At 40.7% G+C, this 26,076-nt stretch overlaps 2 protein-coding genes across 3 annotated transcripts; one reads left to right on the top strand and one right to left on the bottom strand.

Annotated features, from left to right (window-relative positions):
* Positions 1-94: 94 nt before the first annotated feature.
* On the bottom strand, positions 95-26,076 carry LOC108048090 (synapsin). The gene is given in 12 exon segments (XM_044459020.1): positions 95-2,711; positions 3,949-5,389; positions 6,001-6,168; positions 7,862-7,958; positions 8,286-8,503; positions 20,772-20,876; positions 20,951-21,094; positions 23,121-23,192; positions 23,252-23,415; positions 23,964-24,295; positions 24,613-24,689; positions 26,043-26,076. Coding segments are annotated over 10 exon segments (2,979 nt in total). The 5' UTR covers positions 24,175-24,295; positions 24,613-24,689; positions 26,043-26,076; the 3' UTR covers positions 95-2,352.
* On the top strand, positions 10,928-20,742 carry LOC108052025 (tissue inhibitor of metalloproteinase). 2 transcript variants are annotated; one of them, XM_044459022.1, is made up of 5 exons: positions 10,928-11,146; positions 19,252-19,449; positions 19,512-19,597; positions 20,110-20,328; positions 20,391-20,742. In XM_044459022.1, exons 2-5 carry the CDS (start codon positions 19,317-19,319, stop codon positions 20,583-20,585), a joined length of 633 nt encoding a protein of 210 aa, XP_044314957.1. In that variant the 5' UTR covers positions 10,928-11,146; positions 19,252-19,316; the 3' UTR covers positions 20,586-20,742. The 2 variants fall into 2 exon arrangements, with proteins under 2 accessions (XP_044314957.1, XP_044314956.1); XM_044459021.1 differs by having other exon boundaries at positions 10,928-11,161.

Raw genomic sequence — 26,076 nt, 5'->3', positions numbered from 1 at the left:
TTCCGCCCGAAGGATTCGCTAATGTCAATGCTAACTCAATTCCGCAGGTAGACGCACGCGAAATTGTGCGTGGAAGTGGAAAACAATTTGTGTCTTTGCTTTTGTATCAATCATCAACTCATTTATTGTTACTTTGGTTTTTGTTTTTGTTTTTCTTAGCCATTGCAGTTGCCGCTGTTCATTGGAATAATTTGTAGTATATATATAGATTTGCAGTAAATTTGTGGGTACCGAATGAGTGGGTGTAACCCCCGGCTTCTTTCGTTTTTTTTTGGGGGAAATGGGGGATTTTTTTTTAGAGGAAAGGTGAATCAATTACAGACAACATATAAGTACATATTTCTTGCTATACTTTCACAATAATACGAGTATTTATTTGGTATATTTTGCAACAGATTAGAAGTCGTGTAAGTTATATGCTTTATGCTTGAGTATTTCGTTTGAATTTCAATTTATGTTTTCAGCACTTTCTGTTCATTTGATGTACGATATTTTTATGGTGTGAGTGAGTTGTGGGTCTAGTGCCATGATATATGGTCGTCGAATTCCTCGAGCGATGCCTGTATTTATGTACTTTCTGTTCTACATTTGTCGTTATAAATATATGTTTATAAAACATTTCGTGAATATGTGCCAGTTCGATTAAAATGATGATGTTTACGATTACGAAAAAGTACTTGTAGCCAAAGATTCACTTATAATTACATACATATTTTATATATATTTGTATATAGATGATAGGATGATATAGATGAAGTAACTAGGCGTTGGCCCTAACCAAAAACAATAGTTATTCAATATTCTTGTATAGTTGTAAATTTGTTTAGATTAAAATATTTGTAGCATTCCCAAATGTAGATTCTACTAAAATCGAAGAGAGTTGATAAATTAACAAGTTTCAAGTTTTCTTCTGTTACATTCCTCTGCGTATAACAGTATTTAAAATTCTCTAATGCAATGAGTTGATAAAAGAGAAAAGTTTACAACCCAATTGAAATGATTTCAAGTCAAACGCGTAACTATTATTTCAAATATAACATATGTAAAATTGTCTATTGCTCTAAATAATGCTTAAACATGTGCGTAACAAAAAACATGTATCAAACATTTGTTGCTAAATAATAGTCCTAACAAATTGAAGCTATTGTTTATATTTTGAATGCATAATATGACTTCGTTGTTGTCGCTTGCAACATTTATAAATATTTATTTTCGTATATTATCTAAATATTCCACAATATCATTGCCTCTGTCTGTTCATTCCTTGACCTTTGTGTACCGACTAAACCGTGTAAATTTATGTGGATCGCATGGGATCGCTAGATTTTCGAATATGTTTGGTTCGTTATTGTTGTCCAGTTGGTTCAGCCTAGATTAACATTGCTTGTCGTGCTTGGTACTTCCAATCTTTTCATATCTTCCAAAGCCGGCATGGCTTTTTTTGGTTTGTAAACATTAACTGCTAATACATCATAATAATAATCATAATATTTGTGGTAATAAACATTTACTTTGTGTGTGAGTAGCTTCTGTTCTTGTGTACTTTTGTGTTTTGTATGTAACATTTGCTCATAGTAATTTCCAAATACATATAGTTCGTTAACCGATTTATCCATTATAATTAGATCGCGTATATATTAGTATTAAACGTTTGGTTGTTTATTATACTTTGCGCATATTGTCTTTTATTTTATATAGTTTTTAGGACTTCATATGTGTCTCATGTTGGTATATAACAGATTCATTAATATTCGATTTATTTAAAAATTTCCCATTGATTCATTAGCAGGTTAACATGAATATACGCTTGCGAATACTTTTTTTTTGTCCTCAACTCCCAATTGGTTTAATATGTCGGTATATAATTCAATATTTGTCTCAATAATATATTTAATATATAATTTTTTACTTTGGAAAATGCTTCAAAATGTTTTTAGGTATGGTAATTATGTAGGTTCCTTCTTCCTAACGATTTATCATGCTGCAAAACCAGTCAAGTCATCGGCGACATTTCATTGCACATATCTAATGGGTTTTGCATTATTGTTGTTGCATTGGTGGTTATAATTATGTTTTAGTAGTGTTCTACAGTGTCTACATAGCATTTTCTGCTGCTTCTTCTTCTTCATTATGTTTAATGGCGAATGAAAGGAATGTATTTCGATCAAGATAGTTGATAGTTGAAACGATAGTAACCCAATGATTATGTGTGTGAGTATATGCTTAGTGTTTTTTCCCATGAAACCAGGAAACTTCAGAGGCAGAAAATAGATAGATTTCCATAGTTTGCTTGTCTTAGTGTGTTTGTGAATGAATATGGGTGATAGTTTTAGGTTGGAATTTCTTCTGGATTCACTTCAAGTCCAGTTCTTCGTCGTCCTCCTTACTGGCACTCCAGCGTTTAGTGTGCGATCCAATGCTGCTTATGCTGCCCGAATCGCTGAAGTCGCTGAATGCCGCATTCTGGATACCCTCGTAGATCTTATAGCTGCCCGATCCGGTTCCGTTTCCCGATCCCATTCCGCTGGAGCTCATGCTCATGCTCTTGGCGGCCCCAAACCGATCGCTCTTGTAGTTCGAGGGTGGTCCTCCGAAAATCATGTCAGCATCCGAGATGGATCCTGCAGCCCGGGTGTACTTCCCATTTCCATAGGAGGCCGGAGTGGTCTTGGTGTCTCCGAAAATGACATCCAGGTCTGAGTGCTTGGAGGCTGCAAGAATTGGGAGCATAAATTAATGACTAAAATCTGAGTTGGGCGACAAGTGCACATCAATTTGGCGTGGGTGCAGTTCTTAGCACTTATCGTTAGCACTACGTGAGCCAATCGAGATTTACTTCTATCTATACAAGAGGCGATCGAAAAAGTAAGCTAAATCAATTATCACTTATTAAACAACTAAATATTTTTAAATACACAATATAAAATATATTGCCATATATATTGGTAAATTGCAAAAAACTTAAGGAACTTAAAATTTCAAACAAATATAATTTCAATCCATTTTAAATTTCAGCTTATACAATTTTATGATGAACAAATATTTATGTCGAACTTTATTATTATTAATTATTACGGATTTATGACCATATAATCGATCGCCTCTTGTATATTTGATTCTTGACTTTTGGTGATGAGGAGGATGAGCAAAATGAGCGTTACCAAAATAAGCATTATCAATATGTGAGTGAATGACAATGAAACTTTTGAATACTTCTGATTCTTAAGCGACTTTCGGACTAGTTGATAACAGTTTTTCTATGGCTCATCTTTTGATAACTCTGCATTTACTGCAATACGCACACACACACACTCTAAAACTAAAAAGGGTTGCATTAATATTACCAACGAATTTTGTATTTTCTAAAAGCTTTGATTACTCTTGTGGTGTCTTGGGTTTATTTTTTCTGGTTTGTATCTGGATTGTATCTGGGGTATCTCTTGTTTCTCGATGCGTGCCCAAAAAGCGAGAACTGAACTCAGGTTTGCGGTGCACTCTAGCGAGTGTGTACTGTTCGGTGGTTCCTGTTGTTTGTCTTCTGTGTTGTGGCTGTGTCTGTGTGTGTGTGTGTGCAGGCAAGCATGTTTAACATCGCTGAGCGAGAGAGAGACTTACAAACACTTGGGCGGCCCACAAGTCGTATACGTAATATTTGGCTTACTCACTGAGCTTGGCTAGGAAAATCAAAAACAGTTAGGCTAAAGGACACAACTCCTACTTTTCTCGTTTGGCTAACACTTTGACACGGCTGCCTACTTGGCTAGGGGTTAATCGATTACATTTAGTTGGTCTCTATATATATATGGGGTGTAGCTGATTAGTACGATAATGAGATTAAATGGCATGATTTATATATATACTTGTATATATATTCATAAGGATGAGTCGAGCTCTAGGTCTTGCGCAGGGTTAGGCTGACCAGCAGTACGCCCACGGCTAGATAATTACCATTGCTCTCGGATCGCGAGTACGAGGGTCGGGTGTACGAGGGCAGATCGCTGGGATTGTTGAGGACCTCGCCCTGCGAGCCAATCGAGTTGGAATCATAGCCGGAGGTGTCACCCGGCAGCACAGTGGTCACCGCAGCCGGTGCACTATACACACTGGCCGATCGCATGCCAATGGCCGACCTCCAGTCGTTGGTGGTCACCGAGGTGGTGATGGTTCCCGTAGCGGGAGCAATGTCCCCTGCTCCCACCACCGCACTGCTGCTGCTGATGTTGGTGATGGCCGTGACACCACTAGCCTCTCCAGCCTCCGTGGCCGTGGCCCCCGTGTTCGTGGTGTTCGTATCCATGCGCGTGATGGTCTCCACCGAAGTGGTGCTGCCATAGTTGCCATAGCTGGTCTTGTCCTTGCTCAGGGAGCTGCTGAAACTGTTCCTGTAGCCACTGGAACTGTTGGCATTGCTGCCCACCGCCGCCGACGAGACATTGGTGGGCGGTGGTGGCGGTGGACCCGCCGGCGGGGGCGGGGATTTGATGGCGTTGCCATTGCGATTGATGCGCGACGAGATCGACGAGGATGACATCGATGATGACGAGGTGGTGTGTATGCTGGCCGCACTGCCCGACTTGTTGGGCTCCTTGTCGAAGGGATTGACCCGTTCCTGTTGCTCGTAGTTGGTCACCGGCTGGTAGCCGGCGGTCGCTCTATCCGTATCCGTATTTGTTGTACCGCTAATCGAAACGCTGCTGTCCGGCCGGGCGGCTGAGCTGGCCGCCGTCGCTGGCACCGCTGGGGGCTCTTCGCTGGGACGCTGTGTGGGCTGTGTGGAGATCACGCCCACGCCCGCGCCCGAACCTTCGCCCTTGCCGGCGAACGAGAACTGCTTGCCGAGGAAGGAGCCACTGAATCCGCTCCCCGGTCCCGCGCTGCTGGGCACACTGCCCGGCCCGCTGCCGCCGCTCGTCTCGCTGGCCGTTCTGCCGCGCTTCTTGTTAGCGATTTCCTACATGTCACCAAAGATCCCCGCAAAGGTCTTCCTCAGGTTCTTCATGGTGTCCTCGGCGTCCTCCACCACGGAGCTTTGGGTCTGCGGCGGCGGCCTCTGGCCCACCCGCGACACCGAGGAGGAGATGGTCGAGGCCTGCGACGACTGCGAGTCGCGACGCACGCCGCCCACTGTGCTGGGCCCCGAGGAGGAAGGCTCCTCCGGCAGCTCCGAGATGCTGCTGCGGCTGCTCAGCCGCCCAATGGAGCCCACCGCCGGCGAGGTGCGCTCCGGAATGGGCGGTGGTCCGCCCATGGGGGCCGGGCGTGGTCCAGCCGGGAGCGGCGGTGTGGGGGCCATGCCCTCGTCCGTGGGACTCTCGGCCCGCGAGGAGACCGAGGAGCGGGAGGGCAACTTGCCGGGTCCCGTCTGCGCCATGCTCGGACGGCACACATTCTGAAAGGAAGCAGGCGTCATTAAGTATAATACAAAAGTTAATCATTTACATTAATAAATTATGAATTAAATTGTTTGTTCGTTGACGCATGTTTTGTAAAACATATTTATATATACTTATATTTGCACATAATCAGCATTTACCATTTCTAAGTTTCATAGGAAATCCGTTCATTTTAAATTTGTTTTTACCCTTCCAGACGATATTATAATTTCTAATTTTTTGACTCATTTTAACTTGACATCACCAAGAGAGTCGATCGAACCCTGACCATCTGGCCGTCCATTTCTTCGTTTCTACGCAAAATAGTCCCTTAGTAATAAAGTTTTGGGATTTTTCAAAAGTTTTCGTTCTGTTGCAGATACTATACATATACGTCGGAACAATACCAAACATTACCCAAAAAGAAGATAAATAAATAATAAATTTTGTTTCTTAATGAAATGGAATGTAGGAGAATTAAATCTGCTGATTTACCATGAAATATCACAGCGCTATTTTGATTAGCATATATAAACTTTTTATTCAACAAAATGATGGTGGTTTTTAATGAAACTGAAACAATGATGTTAATGGGAAGTTAGATGACATCATAAAATTAAAAACCAACCTGCATGCGTCCAGATACCAGATCGGCGATCTGCCGGCGGTCCTCCTCCTGGGTGTCTCCAATGAGGGCGAATGTGCTGTCGCAGGCGCTGATGATGTACTCGCGTCCATCTTTGGCCACCACCACGGACACTCCACACACTTCCATGCCGCCAAATAGCTCCGATATCTGAAAGTGATACGCGCGGCATTGCGATTAGAATTGCGATTGAGTCATGACCCTAAAATGTGTTTTCGATTGAAAGCGCAGTCAGACAAGAGTCGGCTCAAACATTTATGTGTGGGCTTCCGCCGGTTTCCAGTGCCGGTTTTAATTACACAGTTTGTTTTGATTAAAGCTAACGCTAATGCTGATGCTGATTCCGACTTGCCCAGAAACGCGCTGACGTCGTCAAAAGGCCCACCCACTTAATTGCACTTGGGGAAAACTATTTAAACACAAACATATAAATGTTAAAACATTAACAGATTTTTAATACGGTATGCTCCTAAAAGTCTGAAGTAAGTTGTGTGGGTCATATGGTAACAACGCGATTTTCAAACTTCAAGTTTTTATATATTATTCTAACTATTAAAGTGGATTTGAAGTGGCTTCCCGAATATTTGCCATGTTCCAAATATTTATAATACAGTACTTTATAAAGTACTGCAGTTTGGCAATGCCTATTTTATGTGTCAATAAAACAAACGACAAGTACATTATAAAAAGGTGTCTACAAGTAAACTTAGTAGTTTAATTTTATTTAAAAAAATCGAAAATTTACCTAAATTTTCTCACAGTGGCTTCCTCAAATATATCTTAATTTCCGAATATTTTTCTCGGCATGTAACTGAAAACTGCTGCCGCCTTATCTAATGAATGGCACTTGAACGCGGAATATATGCGTCAGTAAAAGGCAATTAATTAATGCACATATGCAGTGCCATTGGGTGAGTCAGTCGCGAGTCAAAGGAAATCGAGTTGAGCAAGATACGGAACATTCGCATTGATAGAATGCCAAATCTGATGGGTTTCCCATGTAGCCAAATATCATCTTGAATTATAAGGCGCCTGTCTGAAAATGGTTTGAATGCCACAAACTCCCGTTACCTCATCGCTCATTGGCGGCTAAATCCGTTTAACTGTTTTGCGATTTGCATATTCATGAGCTCTAATTAAAGTAGTGCCGCCGCCCGAGGGCATTGCAAACTCGGCCGTCGTCTGACGTCAATCGAATATGATTTCTGGTGCCTGGTCCATGTGTGCATGCCACCCCCTCAGGGAGAATCGGAAAGCAGCCGAAATCAAATTTGTTCACCCAAAACGCCGCAAATAACTTAAAGCGATTTTCCTTAGCCATATTGATTGGCCAAATTTGATAAATGCGAACTGAACTCAACTGGGCTAAGCCAAGCTAAGCAGTTTGGGACCAGATTTCCATGTCTCGACTCAGAATTCGAGGCACTAACAGTAAAGTCAGCGAGCTTGGGGCCATGTGAAGGAGCTGGAATGGAAATCTGCCATGAAATGCCCTTACATGGCGATTGTTTGGGATCTAAAAATAAATTTTATAAATGACTAACAAGACATTTTTTAAATGGGTCTTTTTTTTGCTGGCTACAGATATTCATCTTCTTTTTTTCTCTATTAAAAGTTATATAATCAGCTCATTTTTTTAATTAAATTGGTTCAAATAAAAACAATATGTTTTAAAGGTAACCACATATATTAGCCTAATAAAGTTTGTATAGTAGAAAAACAAGAAGATCCATTAAGGACAAGTATTGTATTGTGTTTATAGTGTACACTCAAGTCTGCTAAGAGGCCTGACATTAATCACCAATTTGATTTAGTGTCTCATGGTTTCGATTCGATGACTTACCTCATCCACCCAGGTTTTGTACTTCTCGGTTAAAGTGATTTGCTCCAGCATGGCCGAGCCTTGATTGGTCTTCCAATTGCCGGTGATGGATTTGCGCCTGTTAAAGAGCGAAAGCGAGTGAGCATGGCATAATAAATTAAGCGGCGAAAAAAGCGTAGATAATGTGAAGCCACACATGGATTGAGGGGCGAGAGATCTTTGAACCCGTCACCGCATTTTGGCCGGCAAACAATGAACCCATGCCGCTGCACTTGGTAGGATAATTGCCATAGGCATAGCCATTGCCATTGCCATTGCCAATTGCAAAAGCGGTCGCTTTTGTCTGCGTCTGCTGACAGTTGCAGTCGCCACCAAGGTCAGGCCACTCGACCCATCCGCATTGAGGCTTTTCAGCCGTCTGCGGTTCGCATTTGCGGTCACTTACATAAACGCCTTGTAGTTGTTGCCAATCTTCTGGATGTGCACGCTGAACTTGGCATCAATATAGGGCTCGATGGTGCAATAACAATGCGAGTCGTTGCCGGCACCGCTCACCAATCCGGCGGCATCTTGCAGGGCGCTCTGGTTCTCCAGGCGAGCGGTGGCCACACCGCCGTGGCAATGTCCAGCCTTCAGCACGCTGGGGAACTTGGTGAATTGGAACTGCAAGTGCACAGAGGAAAATACATTACTAACTTTTGGGAAAAATGGGAAAATGCATATGTAATATGGCTGAATATAGCTTTAATAATTATGTAGTGTGTAACTTGCATTATAGCACAATATACAGATGGAATTTTCCCTGATCTTACAAAAGTAAAACCAGGCGTAGAAAATGATTTCAGAGGGCTTGCTAATAATATTAATATACACAAAAATATAAGAATATATTTTACAAAAGTTTATGAAATAATATTCTATTATTATCAATTCACATATAAAAATGACTCTTAGTTTCATATGTATATATATTCAGTTGTAGATTATCATTCTCGACTTAATAGGAATTTCAATGTTTTTCTGCTTGTAGAGACTCTTAGAAAATTGATTCTAAATTGGCTAATAAATAAAGGGATCTTTACTTAAGTAAAATATATAGTATGTATATAATTGGTTTTAAATATTTTAAACAACTATTTCTTTCCGAGTGGAGAATAAAGATATCGAAGCAATCACAATCTGTATTTCGCTGTCTGATGGGAATTCTATAAATTACAGTACGCCAACGATGGCACTCGGCCTTTTAGGCTTTGCTATTTTATTTGCTGCGGAAATAAAGAAAAAACAACTAGCAAAAGGCCGCTTATTAATCCATTGGATAAGTGCCAAATTCCGATTACGAATCTGACCATGGAAATTTTCTTTGATTTGCCTGCCCATTTCCCAGAATCCTCCATCGTTAGTCAGCCAGTTATTAATGGTATGCAAATCGCTATTAAATATGGATAAGCTACAAACCCTGCCCTCAAACATTTGACTAATTCGTATTTTATTAATTGTACAGCATTGCTCATGGTTATTACATTTAAATATGCAAAATCAACAGCCGATTACCCTTGTTAATCATCTCTCCCAGAGCCGTATTTAAACAGTTGATAAATCACATGTAAACACATGGGCTTAATTCGGTGTATCGGCAGCGGGTAAATTCTCGTAAATCGAAATAAAACATAAAGGAAAACCATAATAACAATGACGAAGTCCGAAGAATTGTCGCAATTTGCCATCGATGAGAGACAATCGCGCTGACAGAAAAGCCAAACAGAGTGCGAGAAATCTCTCAATGAATATTTGCGATGGATGTGGGATTGGTTGTGGATACTATAGAAGACTCTGGACGGAGAATGAGAATGAGACGTCACACCCCCACATAGCAAGCATTCTTGGAAGCTGCTACGGATTCCGCTTGACTGCTCACGGTCTAGAGGCCTGCTCTTCAGTTATATCAGCGAACTTAAAATATGCACTGTGACGCATACGCACTGTAATGCCCTGAAGCGGGAAGGGGTATTATTTGTTTGGTTGAGCGATATACGAGTGTACCACAAAAAAAACCTATAAGTATAGGCCTCATTGCGTTTGCAAAGCTACTGTAATCATATTAAGATAGGGCTATGCAATTACTAAACTTGGCCTTCCGGGTTTCACTTTTAAACGTTTCACTTGAATCAATTTTCCATGTAAATTAGCAATATTTTTGCCAATATTTTTACATCTTTGAAAGGTCATAAAAATACGCTTATTAATAGAATACATTTGTGCAAATCAAATTCGATTAAATTATTCGTAAATCAAAACAAGCAGGAACAAACTATATAATTGGTATACACACAAATCCAATGTTTTAAAATACTACATTTTAGAGAATTAATGATAATAAAGTTAAGAAATTTATAGCCTTATCATAAATATATATGCATTTTTTAATATGTAAGTAAATTATTGTATTTAATAATTAATTAATATTTAAATTCCTATGTGACTTTTTCTCTCTGTGTGGATCTTTGTTGCGGTGGCGTTAGCGGGTCGGGAATGCAGATTATGGCAACGTGCTGTAGGTGGAGCATGAAGTATGAAGCATGACCAGAGCAGCAGCACGTGTGTGCGCCACATGGGCATAGGAAGTGGAAGTCGTATCGCTGGCGACTTTACATGGCTAAATTATTAGTTGATTTGCGGCCTGACAGATGCGCTATTTTCTGCGGTTTCATGCGGAGCCGCATCTCTTTTTCTACTGAAAGTGGCGCCAAGTATCTATGAGCATATTGTATGCTGCCAATGGCCGAGAGCATAAACCAGGCCCCTGCACGCAATTAATAAAGCTGCCAAGGTAAAATAATGCAACGAAAAATGCAATCGACTCTCCTCCACTCACTTTCCACTCGTTTACGGGGAATTTATGGTGCTTTTGATCGGCCGACTGCCGCGAGAAACACTCAAACTATATAGACTCAGCCGATCCATACCGATCCGAACCGATACGATCTCTCACTACCCGAACAACTTGAGTGAGATTTGCTGGGTATTCGGGTTTGGGGCTTCGTTCGGTTAAGAAAACAGACGAATCGGTTGAGACGATTCAGTGCAGAACCGCAAGCGCAGCGAGCTAGAACGCCACAAAATCGGCGACGGAGAAATCGCGAGATCGGCAGAATATAGTATCAAGTGTAGTTGAGTCGAGTCGAGTCGAGTGCGAGTGCCGGTGAAAATACAGTCCTCAGCTTTTCCCCATTTTTGTGCCATTGGGTTCAAGTGTTCAAACGCCAAAAGTGCAAGTGTATCCCCATTATAGGTTGCTGCTCTAAGGTAAAAATATTTAAGGTTGGTTTTCCTTTTTTTTTTTACTTTTAGATGACTTGACTTGAAATGTTAATTGATTTCATTAATTTCCGCATTGTGTCAAGTGTTAAACAGCCAGAATTTAACAATTTTGAAAATAGGTTTCTAGTTTGGTTTTAATTCAGTTTTAGAAGACTTGAACACAAGCATTTAATCTTTAATTTTTTTGCGTCACTCCATGGCCATAATTGTAAATTCTTCAGATAAAATAAATATTTAGCTATTCTGTAGTTTTAGGGGATATTCAAATGATTCATACATTTTCGCAGTCGCCTAAAATGCCAATTTCTCATACAAGCAAGATTTATCTCAGAGCCAAAAATACAGATAGGTTTTTGTGTACGTTTATTTTGGTTTTAAAAGATTTTAATTAAATTAAAACGGCACTCTGCAGTTTTTCCCATTTTTGTGCAAACATTTTGTTGTGGTCAAAGGCCTAAACTCATGTTTCTGCTCAAAGGCTAAAACACAGAGCTATGTTTATTTAACTTTATTTTAGTTGAGGAGTTGTTTGGCATTTAAAAGATTCAAATTGAAGGTATGCAAAACGCGCGACACAGACGCGTTTTTTTTGGGCTATTTAAAACGCGCGCTGGGAAATGTGGCGACGTTGACACAGCGACACAGTTTTCCAATCCAAACACGCACGCACACTTCTGCAGATCTCTCTATTTATTTGCGTTTATTTATAATTTGTTTTTATTTTCCTTCCTCCCTTCGTCTTTTGGGGCAGCCCGAGTATTCTTCTGGCCTTTCGATTTGTCTTAATAGTTTTTAATGTCGCCAATTTGTAAACAAACTGCAGCTATTAAAAAATATACAAGTCGTTCGTTGTGCAATGTCGTCTGATCGTAAAGCCCAGCCATATCAATGATGTATAAGTAACAAATTTGTTGGATGTCAAGGAAAGTAATGCGTGTTTGTATGTGTGATTGTGCTATAGGTATTTCCATATCACGCATACGTCATGTGTGTTTTGGCATTGGCCATTTAATGTCTAAAAATATGAAAACACATTAAATGATTCGACTGCTACCACATAAACCCATCAAATTTACAAGCGAATCTCGAGGGGAAACAAGCTGCCCGAGGGAAATGCGTGGAAATGCATATTTGAAGTGCTTTTCCATTCCCCTTTCTTTTGCATTGTGTTCTCTTGACACGACACCTCACATTGTTTCGCATGGATATTCATAATTTTTCCTTCATTTGACTTTGGCTTTACTGTTGACTTTTCGTTGTTTGTACGCCATTTAAATGAGTTTGCAGTTGTATTGGCTTTTTGGCTTTTTTGCTTTTCTGGGAAATGTTCGGCCAATTGCTATGCTGACATTTATTTTCACCTGGCAAATCAAAATGTGGTATTGTTATAGGAGTAAAACTTAATTTTTAAAGTGAGCTAATTTCTGTATTGAACTCATTGTTTGCTTTCTTATTGCACATACTGCCATATGGAAAAAAAAAACTTAACCGCAACAGCTTATTGATGATGAGAGAACCCGGTTAGTAGAGTACACAGAAAAAAAGTTTTTAAAAATTATACAAAATAATTTGCTTTGAAATTTACTTTAATATTCAAAACTTGCCTTTGCTGTGAATATACAAGAAAATTCTGGCCCTAATAATATCTTATTCATTATTTTCCATTAAATATTTAGCATATTTCTTGAAAAGTGAACAAAATGTAATTTCTTTTTATCTATCGACAATAGTTTCCTTAGTCACAGACTATTTGTCAAGAATTTCTTATACTATGCATATATTTCTGCAAGGTGGGCATTACCTGAAATAATAACACCCTATACGCGGTTATAAATACCCCTCGTATAAATAGTTTAGAAAATTACACGTATTGAAATCGATATGTTGAATTTTTAATTCTTGGGTTACCTATTTCAGCAATTTCGAGAATGCGAATTCGATCAATGCGGTGGCTGCTCTGCTTAGATTTCGCATTTAACCCAACCAGCCAGCAATAAAAGCCACAAAGCCAAGCAAATAAAATTGTCATAACCGACGATTGTGACTTTTCCCTCGCACATCATTCAATTCCCCTTATTTGGCGCAGGCTTTTAAGGCCCCAAAAAAGTCTGGCAGACATTTCGCCATATAAGGCTGCCGATACAGATACATTGGATTGCGATTGTTTATGCCATCACACTTGCCTGGCTTTTTCGGCCAACACACACCCACATTCGGCTCATCCCGGGACCATTAATAATTTTCTTGTGCAAATCTTGCAATTAAATATTATTGTACAATTAAGAAGAAATGCTAAAGCCAGCGACACCGCGACAAAGAGCATTTGGTATTCCTTTCCATTAATAACATTTCTTTCGTGTTTATTGCGTAAATTTCACAAGTCAGGCGGCAATTTATTGACAATGATTTCTTTTTGGCCCCAGTGTCCCTCCATTTGTGTGTGTGGGCCAGAGGCCGTCAATTTGTCAGATTGCCTGCTGCTTTTCTGGTCCTTTTCTTAATGTCTTTAACAAGATCTGTCACCCGGCATGAATCGAGCTTGTTATGCTGAAATAAATCACCCAACTTGACGAAAGGCGATTCGGTATTGTCACAGAAAATCGCTTTAATATTTAATTGAACTGCCAGCTGGGGTATTTGTACAGTTTATTGATTTTTATGCAAATTTAGCAATTTGATAACGAAATGCAAGCCCACACACTGAACTCCATTGTATTGCAATCCCCACAACAATTTTATTTGCAAACATACATATGTTTATTTTGCGACTCTATATATGCACATGCTTTGGGTTTTGCTCATTAAAGATTTATATTTTTATGGCCATGCCAATGCAATGTGAGTCCCGACCGACTGTTCGACGAGCCCCAGACCTTTGGGCTCTCCAGTTTTGTAGGACTTTTGTTTACCCCCGTCGGCGAATTAGCATTTTTAATTGAATTTTCGTTACGCATCCTGGGTAAAATGTTTGTTTATTTTGTTAAGACGCCGACGTTGACGCCTTGCCGCCAGACAATTGGTGTTATAAGATGAGCCGTTACTGTTTCGCTTTTTAATTTTGAGGCTTAACATGAATTCGCAAAGAACGTGACGAATTTGGGCTTGCAATTTTTGTTTATTTTCACAGGCGGGACGAAGACCTCGACCCGAAGACTACTGCATCGAGTGGCCAAATGATGAGAGCTGCGTAAGACTTATTTTCGGCGCAATGATGTCAGAATCGCTGGCACAGTTGTGCATGGGTTAATGAGGCGCAAGGCAATAAACATTCCGAGCATAGTTGCCTTAGTCTGCCAGACGGCGTTTCGTCACACCTGAATAGAGCTGTCAACCGCGGAGCCATTGCATCTCATCAGTTCTTGGCAGCTGGCGATTCAATTAGCAGCCCCACGGAGTGGTTCTTATCAGCTCGGATTCCGGGGCTTAATTATGTATATGCCAGTGGCTTTGTCAGGTGTCGCTGAGTGCATGTAAATGCCAATAGCTCGATCTCCATCTCTGGGTCTTGCCAATCCCGCCGCACAGCAAACATTGCGGGTCAGGGATCAAGCTGCGGCATTAATCAAAAAACACTGCGGCCTGGCCTCTTTGTTTGGGCCGCATTGATCATGCTGATTATGGCATTGCCCAGTGCCCGATCGTGACTTTGATATTTCTCCTTTAATTTTCCCCCATTGTTGCAAAGGCTGCCGACAAAGGAAAATGTATTCAACTGAATGCCGCTGGCCAAAGAAAGTTTTCCAGCATCGTTATGAAAATTGGCAGAAATGCAGAGATTGCAGAAAGCTGCCGGAAAAGTCAAAGCTATTGGTTTAATGTTTGTGTTTGTGTCCCAGTGGCATTTTTTTAGTCTAGTTATAATATATCTTGTGTTCTGAGGCTTTGCTGATAAGATTTTCTCTCAGTTTTCCCAAGAAAGTAACATCATCTAGTTGTAATGATTGACAATACTGCAAACATGGAATGCCAATATCGAACTGGGCAGAGATTGCAAAAAGTGCCATAAAAGTCAAAGCTCATGGATGTTGTTTGTGCCCCAGTAACTTTGGCAAACATTTGTTTGGTCTAGTTAAAATAACATATATCTTGTCTCAGGGCTTGCTGATAAGTTGTTCTCCTCATCTTCCCAAGAAAGTGACATCATCTCGTTGTAATGCTGTGCGAATACTGTAAAATTAAATTCCAATATCGGAATGCGCAGTTTGATCCCAAAGCGAACCCATTCCCGACTGTTTAGAAAGTCAATCAGCAATAACAAACAAACATAAACGAATTGCCACAAAAAGCAATATTGAAAAGTAAATGACCGCTGAAAAAAAACGAGCAAGAACGATGTCAGTCGACCCGAATTTCGGTTACTCAGTAACTGAAATTTATATTTTTTGGTTTTTTAAAGAAACACGAACAATTTGCATAAGATTTTACAGTAGCTGTTAGCTACCACTTCGTTATCTACAACTGTGTAATTAGTTATGAGCTGAATAAGAATAAGAATAATACGCTAACTAGGTACGCATATTGCACTTTATCCCTTACTATATAAAGCAAAACAAGACCATAAATCACTCTCTAGATCCATGGAAAAACGATCTGATGAGATCCAATTAGACACAAAAATCAAGCATCGTAAATGGGAGAGCGGTGCAATATAGGCGAAAGATCCGAAAGTTATAAATAGGTTTTTATGTCCATGCATTTAGCCTTTTGTTATGTGGAGTGCATCGGGCTGTCAAAACTTTTGTGGGTCCACACACACATTACGCTCTATTAATGGCCCCAATTAAGTGCTCATAAACCAAACCTCTCAACGGATTACTAGCACTGGCCATCCCCGATTTGCCATTTTTCCTGAAAGCACCAAACAGCCACCAAAATCGCATTAATTATGTGGCTTTGGCCACATTTTACCACCATTTTGGCGCACTTTTAACCCGACGACCAACAACCCGAAAAAAGGTGAACCAAACCGAAAGCGTTTAGGTGCTTTAGCTTCCAAGCCAGAAAATCCTTTTTGTGTACTTTTTTCTTTTATTTCTTGGGCTTACTCTTTTTCATGTCTGACCTTAGCCAATCCCTTTGAATTCACCTGGGAAATCTCTCTGGTTTCTGCTTTCTGTCTGGCTGTCTGGGCAAGTGTTAATCATAAAATTTGCATAATGCTAAATGGGTGATGCTTTTAGGCTTGATTTAGGTTTTATGAAGCAGTAACAGTAATTCAATTATTCAAATTTTAAGCAATCAATATTGTCAGGGTCTCATTGTAAAGCAATAATACATTTGTAACTAGTTTTTATGAAAATAATGTTTCGGTTATCATGGGTTTTCCATAAGATCCAAAATATAAATATTTGTATTATTAGGAGCATTGGTATATTTTTGTAATCAATGTACAATAAAATGGAGAAAATTGATTTTAAGTATAGAATATCCAATATAAAACACAAATATTTTTCGAGAACTTTTCACTTTGAAACCCATTTTGATTTCTTATATGTGTGTGAGTACTTTTTAATTTAATTATGTACAAATTCTGTTCCACTAAAATATTTAATGAGCCCCAATACAAATTGCCCACTTTTTTGTGGCCGGCATTCTTTAAGTGCCCTAAGGGCACAGTGGAAATCAATGCCAATTGAACTCGATCCGATATTTGAGTTAATATCTTTTGAAATTTGCTTGTTTTGTTTGGTTAGCCCGCATAAGTGGATGGCAGCCTCTCGAAATGGAAACCAGTGTCAAATGTCAACAGCAATGATGCTGACGACACAGGAACTTCATAGCAGACAAGAGCGGCCAACAAGTGTGTCAATTAGAAGGGGCGTGAAGTGACGTCAAATGCGGCACGTTCGGGTGTGTGTGGAGTGGCCGCCGTGTGCCATAATATATAACATTTAATTGACATGTGTTGAGCTTGTCAACAAACACGGGGAGCATTTTCCGACCGAACGAAAAACAAAAATGAAAAAACCCCGATCCAAAACTCCGTGGACAGGCTGTTGCTGCAGTTTAAACTATGCCTGCGTGCTGTGATATATGGCCACGCTAATTGTGCATTCAGACATGGGTGAATATCTAAATAAAGAGACATACATCTGTATGGCTTTTGGGGAGGGAAAGGAGTCCCAATGAAATCGTGCGAATTTTCAACGTCTCTAAAACGCTTTTCTTGCTGCCAATTGGCCCTCTCAACTTGATTTATCTGCTAAACGTCGATGACGTTTTCGGTGAGTGTGTGTGTGCCACTTTTTGTTGCCTTTTGGCCGGCTGTTTGTTTGTTTTTTGTTTTTTTTTCCCCAATACTCTTGCTAGTACTGTGTTGTCGGCCTGTTTGTTAAACAAATCCGCGCCGTTAATTGCCGGGCAAAGTGTCACAGCCTCAGGAAAAGAAAAATTCAGAGACATGCGGCGCTTTCCTTCTACGAAACATTCTCCCATGACATTACGACACAGACACTATTTCTCCCACCCTCTATTCATGTATATATCTTGGTACTCTGGGAAAACTTTCTAACTAGAATCACTTTAATAAGATAAAATGTTTTAATTAATGAAGTTTCGAATAATTTTATTAAATGACTCAGTGTGGAGGAAAGCACTAAAAAACTCTTGAGGGAAATGTTGCTTAAAATCATAAAATGTGTGGCTTTAAAAGTATACACTCACAAAAGTAAGGTTAAAATAAATGATGAGCAATTAAGCATTTTAAATTATATTATAAAAAATAAAAAAAGTATTTAAAAATTGTTTTTTTTTGCCATGAAAGTTTGAGTGGAATTTGTTAATGCTTAATTTACTTTTTTTTTTTTTTCGATTTTTAAAAAACACTACACTTTTCTCAAACATGTTTTTATAAAAAAGGCCATCAAAAATAATGGCAGATAAATCATTCAACTCCTGATTTGACTGACTTTTTGCCAGTGTGTGTTCCAGTTTAGCCCATTAGCCAGCGCGTCTGCTTGTCTGGCCGCCACTTGGCCTGCCACTTAATAAATAGTTTGATGCATTACTCCTGCCTGTTGGCTTGCATTCAATCAATAGCTGGCGACCCCGCCACCCGGTAATTTACCACCCAACGATGCACGATTCACGCATGCAGGTCTGTCCGTCGATTTTCCCCATTTCCCCATTTCCCGCGCTCCCTCAGTGCGTGTGTTTTCTAGTGGCTTTTCCGCAAAATGCTTTTAATTCAATTTTATTTCAATTTAATTGCCACATTGCCGGGCCGTAGACTCCATGCAGCGGGGGGAATGGGAAACGCGAGGAGCGGGAAATCGGGATAGATAGATAGACTGGCGTGCATATGGCCATAGGTCTGTCTATATGGGACCTGCCTATCTGCGTCGATCGGTTCGACAACAACGCTGAATCGGGAGCTGCAGCTGATTGCCCTGCCTTTTCCACTCTCGATATTATACAATATTTTCGCTTTAATATACATATATGTATGTGGGCATATAGTGAATGCGTTTGTGCATCTACCGTGTGGTAGTGGTATCTCATCGATATGCGGTATAGCATCGGTTTTGTAATGGATTTCGATTTGTGCGTCTCAAGTTTTCTATGAATTTCCCATAAACAATTTTCAATTGAAAGGCCCGGGCAATTGAACTACTTTTGTGCGATTTATGCATTCTAAATTGACTGCTGAAACGTCTTTGCGTAAGTCTGGAATAAAATATTGATGAAAGAAGAATATGGCTTCGGGCTCAGCTCAATCCAATCAAAAAAGAATAAAGATGGATGGGAATGCCAGTCGAGTGCTTTGTCCATAATGCTCTTGATGATCCGAGTTTGTGCGTGCGTGCCTGTGACAGAAGGCGCGATTAATTGCTGACACACAGGGCGTATGTGTAATATATTAAATGCATAATTGAGCAGAGGATTGATGGGTCGATTGATGGAAGGCTGAATGCATGCCTGCCTGCCTGCCTGGCCTCCATTGATAAGCCGAATGACATAAGTATGATAGACATAATTAAACTCTTAGTGACCTTCAGCACGACAGTCATTATATGCGTTTTCCCATTAAACCATTGCCGCGAAACGTAAAAAGCAATCTCAATTTTCTTCATTTTCCGCTCCCTTTACAGTAATCTTGGGGGACTCACAGGCGGCGACATAAAGCCATTTTATCTGTTCGCAAACCAGCGCAGCCATGGATTTTAGAAAGCATTTGGGTTTAATGACACTCGTCCTAGTCGCCGTACTCGCGTTTTACGGTCGCCCAGCGGACGCCTGCAGCTGCGAGCGGATGCACCCACAGAAGCACTACGCCCGGGCGGACTATGGTAAGTTGCAGCTGAATCCCCGGAGAATTCAATTCAAGTAAATGCCAACGCTTCCTTGACAGTTGTGCAGCTGCGAGTCCTTCGCAAATCAGACACCATCGAGCCGGGCAAGACCACCTACAAAGTTCATATCAAACGCACCTACAAGGTATGTAAGCACGCACAGCGATGAGTTGTTGCAAATAGCAGCATTATTTCTTAAGTCGTTGGCACCTTAAAGCCATATTCTATTTAAATACTATGTAATTGAGTTTTAGAGGACATTCAATTATTATTAAACACGGTTTGAGTTATCTTCATCCGAAGGCTTAGATCTTTTACATGGTAATTATGGTTACGATAGTTATAGCTTGTACTCTTCAGTTTTTTAAAGAGATAATAATAAATAAGAAATGTACATCTGTACTATATACATCTGGACATTCAAAAATAAAAATTATAAGGTCAAGTTCAAGTTCATAGTTTCATCATTAAGTCAAGAATGTTATTAACTCTCTACCAAGTAGAAATGTAGCGAAATTGGGCTATTTTTTAAATTAATTACTTGAAAAAAGAGGATCTTAGGCTTCTTATTTCGTGAATTAACTTCAAATTCAAATTATAATATCCAATCAAAGAAAATATTTTTGTATTATTTCATAAAAATATTTTGGGTTTCAGGCAACTCCCGAGGCACGTCATATGCTGCGCGATGGTCGCCTTGCCACGCCCCGCGATGATGGCATGTGCGGGATCAAGCTGGAACTCGGCAAGATCTATATCGTAGCGGGCAGACTGCCGATGCTGAACATTTGCAGCTACTACAAGGAGTACACCAAGATGACCATCACGGAGCGCCATGGCTTCAGCGGCGGCTATGCCAAGGGTAGCAGTTGCGAAGTGAGTCATGGGTTAACCCAACTAGTCAAATTTAAATCCTAATTTACTGTTACTTTTGCCAGGTAATTCCCTGCTACGGAACGAGTTGCTTTAGGTTCCACCCTCATGCGGATGAGTGCAAGTGGTCGCCAAATGGAAAATGCGAGACGGAATACAGCGTCTGCGTGCCGCATACAAGGCAGACGGACAATGGAGTGATTTCTCGGTGCCGCTGGCGACGCACGCAGATGTACAAAAAGTGCCTGAGCTATCCGTAATGCTATCAGTTTTATCCCTACAGTCCGCTCCCTTGTTATGCTACCGTTTTTCTCTGTCCAGAGCTTTAATACGTACGTTATGCCTAATGTGTTATTGATTAATTGATGCTTTTGAACTTGTAACCGGCTCTGTAGCAGCTACTTAATTAGTGTCTAGCTTTTAATGTTTATACCATGTACACTTACCAAATCGCGTGGATTGGGGAAGAAGGTCTGTTCAATCAGCGGGAAGCCGTCGCGTCCGAGGCGCCGCTGCAGTTGCAGCAGATGCGAGAAGACCCAGGGTTTGTCCTTCACAAGCAAAAAAAAAAGCAGAACAAATCCATTTGAGTGGGCATCCCGAAACTAAGATGTCCACAACTCACCTGAAACTGGTAGATCGAGTGCAGCGAGTTGATGCTGGGCACTCCGCCGTACTTTAAGCCCAAGATCGTGGAGCGAAAGTCGCTGGATCCGTCGCGTGGCGGTTGGCGAATCAGGACAAAGTCCGGCCGAAAGGAACGTGCCACCTGTTTTGGTGTGATATTCCAAAAAAAAAATGTAGAAAATAATGTTAAAGAGAAACTTTACTTAGCTTTTAGAATGCCAAAAGCTGGAAATACATTTTGTAATTTTTAAAAACGAAAAATACATAAAAATAATAAAATAAAAATCTTTTTTTTTAATTTTTTTTCGAACTGATATGGATATTTAATTATCCCAAGTATTACTATTCCCAAATATTTATTATATTTTTGCTGTGCCTATCATTGAATAATCATCGATCAGCGCCACCTGGCGTCTAGTAGCAAAAACATCTAACACTTGTTTTTAGTAGCATACTTTTGGGAGTTTCGAGCCAGTTCAACAAAAAATGGCAATGCTGGCAGTCTTGAGAGTATGATTTCGGTCGTGACGCTTGGGAGCGTTTCCTGTAATTTTTTCAAAAAGTTAAAGTTCTTGATGGTGGACGTTAAACTTGAATGGGGTGAGTACCTAGTTTTATTCATTTCAAATACCTATTTAAACTATTTATATACTTTTACAAGATATGAGTAAATTCCACTTTCCTTTCCTATATGTTTACAAACGTAGTTAAATGTTCATTGAAACCAAGCACTGCTGGTTAACTTAAGCAGAACGAATGCACATTTCACTTGAGTTATATAAAATACACTTTATTTGTGTTTGAAAACCCTTCAATCGTAATACAGCTGGCATCTAATTTCCTGGCAGACACAAGTGTGTCATAGTGGACGTTTGCATTCGTATTCCCTCCCAGCTACAAGTGTCTTTTATTGCCACTGACACACGCAATTGCAAAAACAGCAGCATCGTAAAGTCCACAAAACGACTTGAAATAAACAAATGGAAATAGAGCGCCAGAGTGGCGAGCTCCGTGCTACGCAAATACGGGATAAGGGAAAAAGACTGCCAATAGACGACCAGCTCCTTTGTGTTCCATGGGCAGTGTATAAAGCCCCACCCATCAGTCCATCCACCCACGTCCTTGGGACAGTCGCTTTTAACACTCCTATTACTCTGCAGGATACTGACAGACAATCTAATCCCTGACTGAGAAGCTGGATCTACGACTACTGGCCACTGCTTTTGCACTAATTAAGCGCAAACAACCCAGGTGGGCACACTGGGAAAAATGATTTCACGAAATCAGTTTCTTATAAAAATACCTCCTTTGAGTTATTTACAGTATAAGCTTTTTTATGTTTATTTCCGATTTGTACTGTCTTTTCATTTTGTCATCTTTAAGATAAGACATTACCATTAAGTAAATTTATGGTAATAAACCTGTAATGGCCTATAAGCTTATCGAATAAAAATTCTGTGGAACATAGGAGTCAACAGCAGTAAGTGCGCAAACGTTACTTTCTCAACGAGAACTAAGTCCTGCGGTGAGATCACCATGTCGGGCTCTACACTGGAGCACAAAGAGTCCCACAAATACCTGGGTGTCATACTTGACAGGACGCTCAACTTCCAAGCACACACCACAATGGTAAAGCATTCTGTCCTGCAGAAGGCCAAGAGAATGGAGTGGCTGCTCTCATCGCAGAACAAGCTGACCCTGCGCAATAAGATTGCAATATACAAGGTGATCCCATGGTACATCCGAAATAGGGACATCGAGAAGGACCTGAAGGTCCCCAAGGTCGGAGACGTTTTACAAAACCTGGCAACCGGCTATGTGCAACGCCTTGGAAACCATCCTAACGCATTGGCCAGACAGTTAGCAGCGCAACCGACGAGAAGACGCCTAAAAAGATGCCACCCAGCCGATTTACCCTCAAGGGCCATAACATAAATGTATATGAATGTAGTAAAATGTAAGATATTGTCAAACTTGTATATGTGATCAAGTGATCTTTTTGTTTTTGTTTTTCCCATATGTAACTAGATCAAGTTGCCCCAGCGGTAACAGTAATACCAAATAAAAATATAAATTAAATTATAAAAAAAAAAAAGAATAAAAATTCTTAATATCTAAGATTACAAAATGAAACTACATATTTTTTACGAGTGCATTAGATAACTCACCCGAGTGCCACTGCGATAGGCAGCCATGGTGACAACCGGTCCAGTGTCGGCGCTGGAGACCACCGTAATGTCCTGCAGAGGACACACAGTAATTAGCCCGATTAACGGAAGAGAAATGCGGAGGTACTTGCCCTAAACTCGGCCTGCTCCACTCGGATGTCGAAGTCTCCGTGCAATCGCCTGCCCCGGAAGTACTTGGACCAGTCCGTGTTCTGGTCATCCAAAACCAACAGCGTGAAGTACTTGTCCTTGGTGAAGGCCGGAGCTCGCTGTGTGGCGCTCTGAACCGCAGCTCCTGTTTTGGGTTAGAGGTCATTCCTTGCCCAGAGACCATTTAACAGTCCCTACACTCAGAAAAAAATTACTTTACGAGTCCCTTTTATTGGCTATACTTCCTTATTTGAATAGATAATTCTTGGGATATTTGCTTATGTCTTAAATTATTAATGCAGTTTTGTTTGTCAGAATAGTGACTATATTATTATATTTTGTATTCTAGTTTTTAATTGATTTTTCGTTTAAGAATGGTTATGATTGTTTTGGCAAAAAAAACTTTTGTAACTTGTATAATAACTTTGTTAGCTTTAGGGAACGATTCTAAAGGTTTTCTATTGCCTATTAAACAAGTAACAATAACGATAGAAATACATTTTCTAAAATGATCAACTAATCTATGATATTATACCAAAAATTAGGATAGGAATAAAAAGCAATTTAAATTCGTTTTGGTAGTAAAAAGGATATTCATATTTGTTGTTTATGAAGTTTATGTTATGTCAAAGGATGTCATGACACTGAGTGGCTTGTATTTTTTTCTGAGTGTAGTCTGCCTGCCAAGCATACCCAAGATGGAGGCTCCCTGATCCCGGGCAGCGCCGGTCAAGCTCTGCACCCGCTGCAGCAGACTTTCGCGCGACTTGGCCGGACTGGTCGGCGCACTGACACCACGGGGTGGTGCGGGGGCCGAGGTCGCGGGCGCCTTGCCGGCGCCAAAGCTCAGCGACAGCTCTGGAGCAGCTCCGGCCGGTTGGCCGGGTGCCGGCGGTGGCGGCATGCTCGGCGGTCCGCCGGCGGCCGGCGGCTTCGTCGGCTGATCCTGGATGGGACGCGCCGCCGGCGGCAGGCTATTCGGATCGACATCGTCTACCTCGGAAGACAAGTCTCCCGAGCTGAATCTGTTAGTAGTTGTGGTGTGGTTGTTGGTGTGGTTGTTGTTCGAGTGGTTGTGTGGTTCGGGGTGTTTGGTTGATTGATTGGTTCGGTGGTTTGCCCAACCGCCAGACAAGTAGACAGGTTAAATGGTGCAGCGCAATTGAGTGGGGGCAGGATGAGAAACAAATAAATGGGGCGGCACAAAATACCGCCGGAGAAGGAGAAACGGAGATAGAGAGAGAAATAGACGAACATATGAAATTTCAAATTAGTTTCGTTCAACTGGGCCCCGCCCCCTTTTTCGGGGGGCCAGGGGCACTTCCTTTTTTAAGGTCTTTACCTTCTCTTCAGGAAATTAACATTGGAAGTGAAGCTTGATTTGAACGACGAGAAATTCAGGGTGCTGCTTTTCGGCTCCTTATGATCCGCGGCACGCCAAAAGACATTAAACAAAAAAACACAAAGTAGAGTTGATTTGCTTGGCTTTTGGTTAATTAGCTAGAGTGCTTTTAATTTTGGGCATTCATATTTCTGATATTTATAGTGCATAGACATTGAACATTAAGGCATACAGATATTAAAGCGTCTCACAAACACAAAATAAGGCATTTAATATATATGTTTGTCCTTTTATTTAATCAAATTCCATCGGGTTATTCAGAGTCTGTGGGCTAACTTTGCCAAAGCTCTCACTTTGACCCTAATACTCTTATAAACTTTATCTAATTGAGTTGCCATGCTCCGCCCATGTGGCGTATGCGCAATGTGGTCACTTCGAATGTGCATTTTCACAGTGAAAGATGGTAAAAATCGTAAAAAACATTACACGGTCGTAATGTAATGTACTGAAGTGAGAGAAATACTCATTTCAAATTTCATATGTCAGCTGGTTTTAGCGATTAGTAAATTTTGCATTTAACGAACTCTCCTGCTTTCGATTAGATTTAACTTACAGAACTGTCGGAGTAATGAGTTTAATAGACCATGAAATTACAAAAGTTGCATTTGCTTTTAGGAAAATGTCGTGAACGTGTGGTATAAAAGGATGAATATAGCTGAAGAGCGGACAGAGAAAGAGAGTCGGTCTAAGTGAAAACTAAAATTCCATTAAAAATAAGGCTATTAAGGTGGCTTAAACTAAACTTTAATTAAAATAAGCACCACGAACAGAACATAAAAACGAACGGCGTATGGGCATGAGGGTAAAATCGAAATGACGGCAACAGGTGCACGAACGAAGGACATTTAAGGACAATGGACAACGAGTGGAAATTGCATAGTAGCAGAAATAGCTATTATATTTCCAAGAATCTTTTGTGCGGCACTAAACGCCAGAAATCAATCGAAGGCCAACATTTGGCGGAAGGGGGCTTCATGTTTGGGCCATGTCAACAATGTCAAACACTTGTGGCCAAAACGGCGAAGTGCGTTTTGTATTTATTGTCGTGGCCCGCAGGCCTGCAGACACTTGAAACTTTTCAGCCTCTATATTATAATGTCGGTCCCAAGCACATACACACACACACAAAAAAACCGACCGCCTGTGGGGCAATTTGTGTTTATGCGAAAAGGTTCCGTGCGGGCAGCTCGGTGGGAAAACAAAATATGTAAAACTGAAAAGCAATTTGTTGATGAAAGCGAAGCAAGGCTAAAGATACGTGAGTGTGGCATATGATTTGGGTGATATCTGTGGGTGCCAGAGCCAAGCCGAGGTGCGTTCAGAGCTATGAGTTTTAAGTTCTGAAAGAGGGCATCTCGGAACAGTCTTACCGGTGGCGGGGCGCAGATTCGCCCACACCCAGCA

This window comes from Drosophila rhopaloa, unplaced genomic scaffold, assembly GCF_018152115.1.
Source record: "Drosophila rhopaloa isolate 14029-0021.01 unplaced genomic scaffold, ASM1815211v1 contig_178, whole genome shotgun sequence".
Lineage (NCBI taxonomy): Eukaryota > Metazoa > Arthropoda > Insecta > Diptera > Drosophilidae > Drosophila > Drosophila rhopaloa.
Note: the sequence above shows the minus strand (reverse complement) of the source record. Positions and strands in the feature narration are given on the sequence as shown.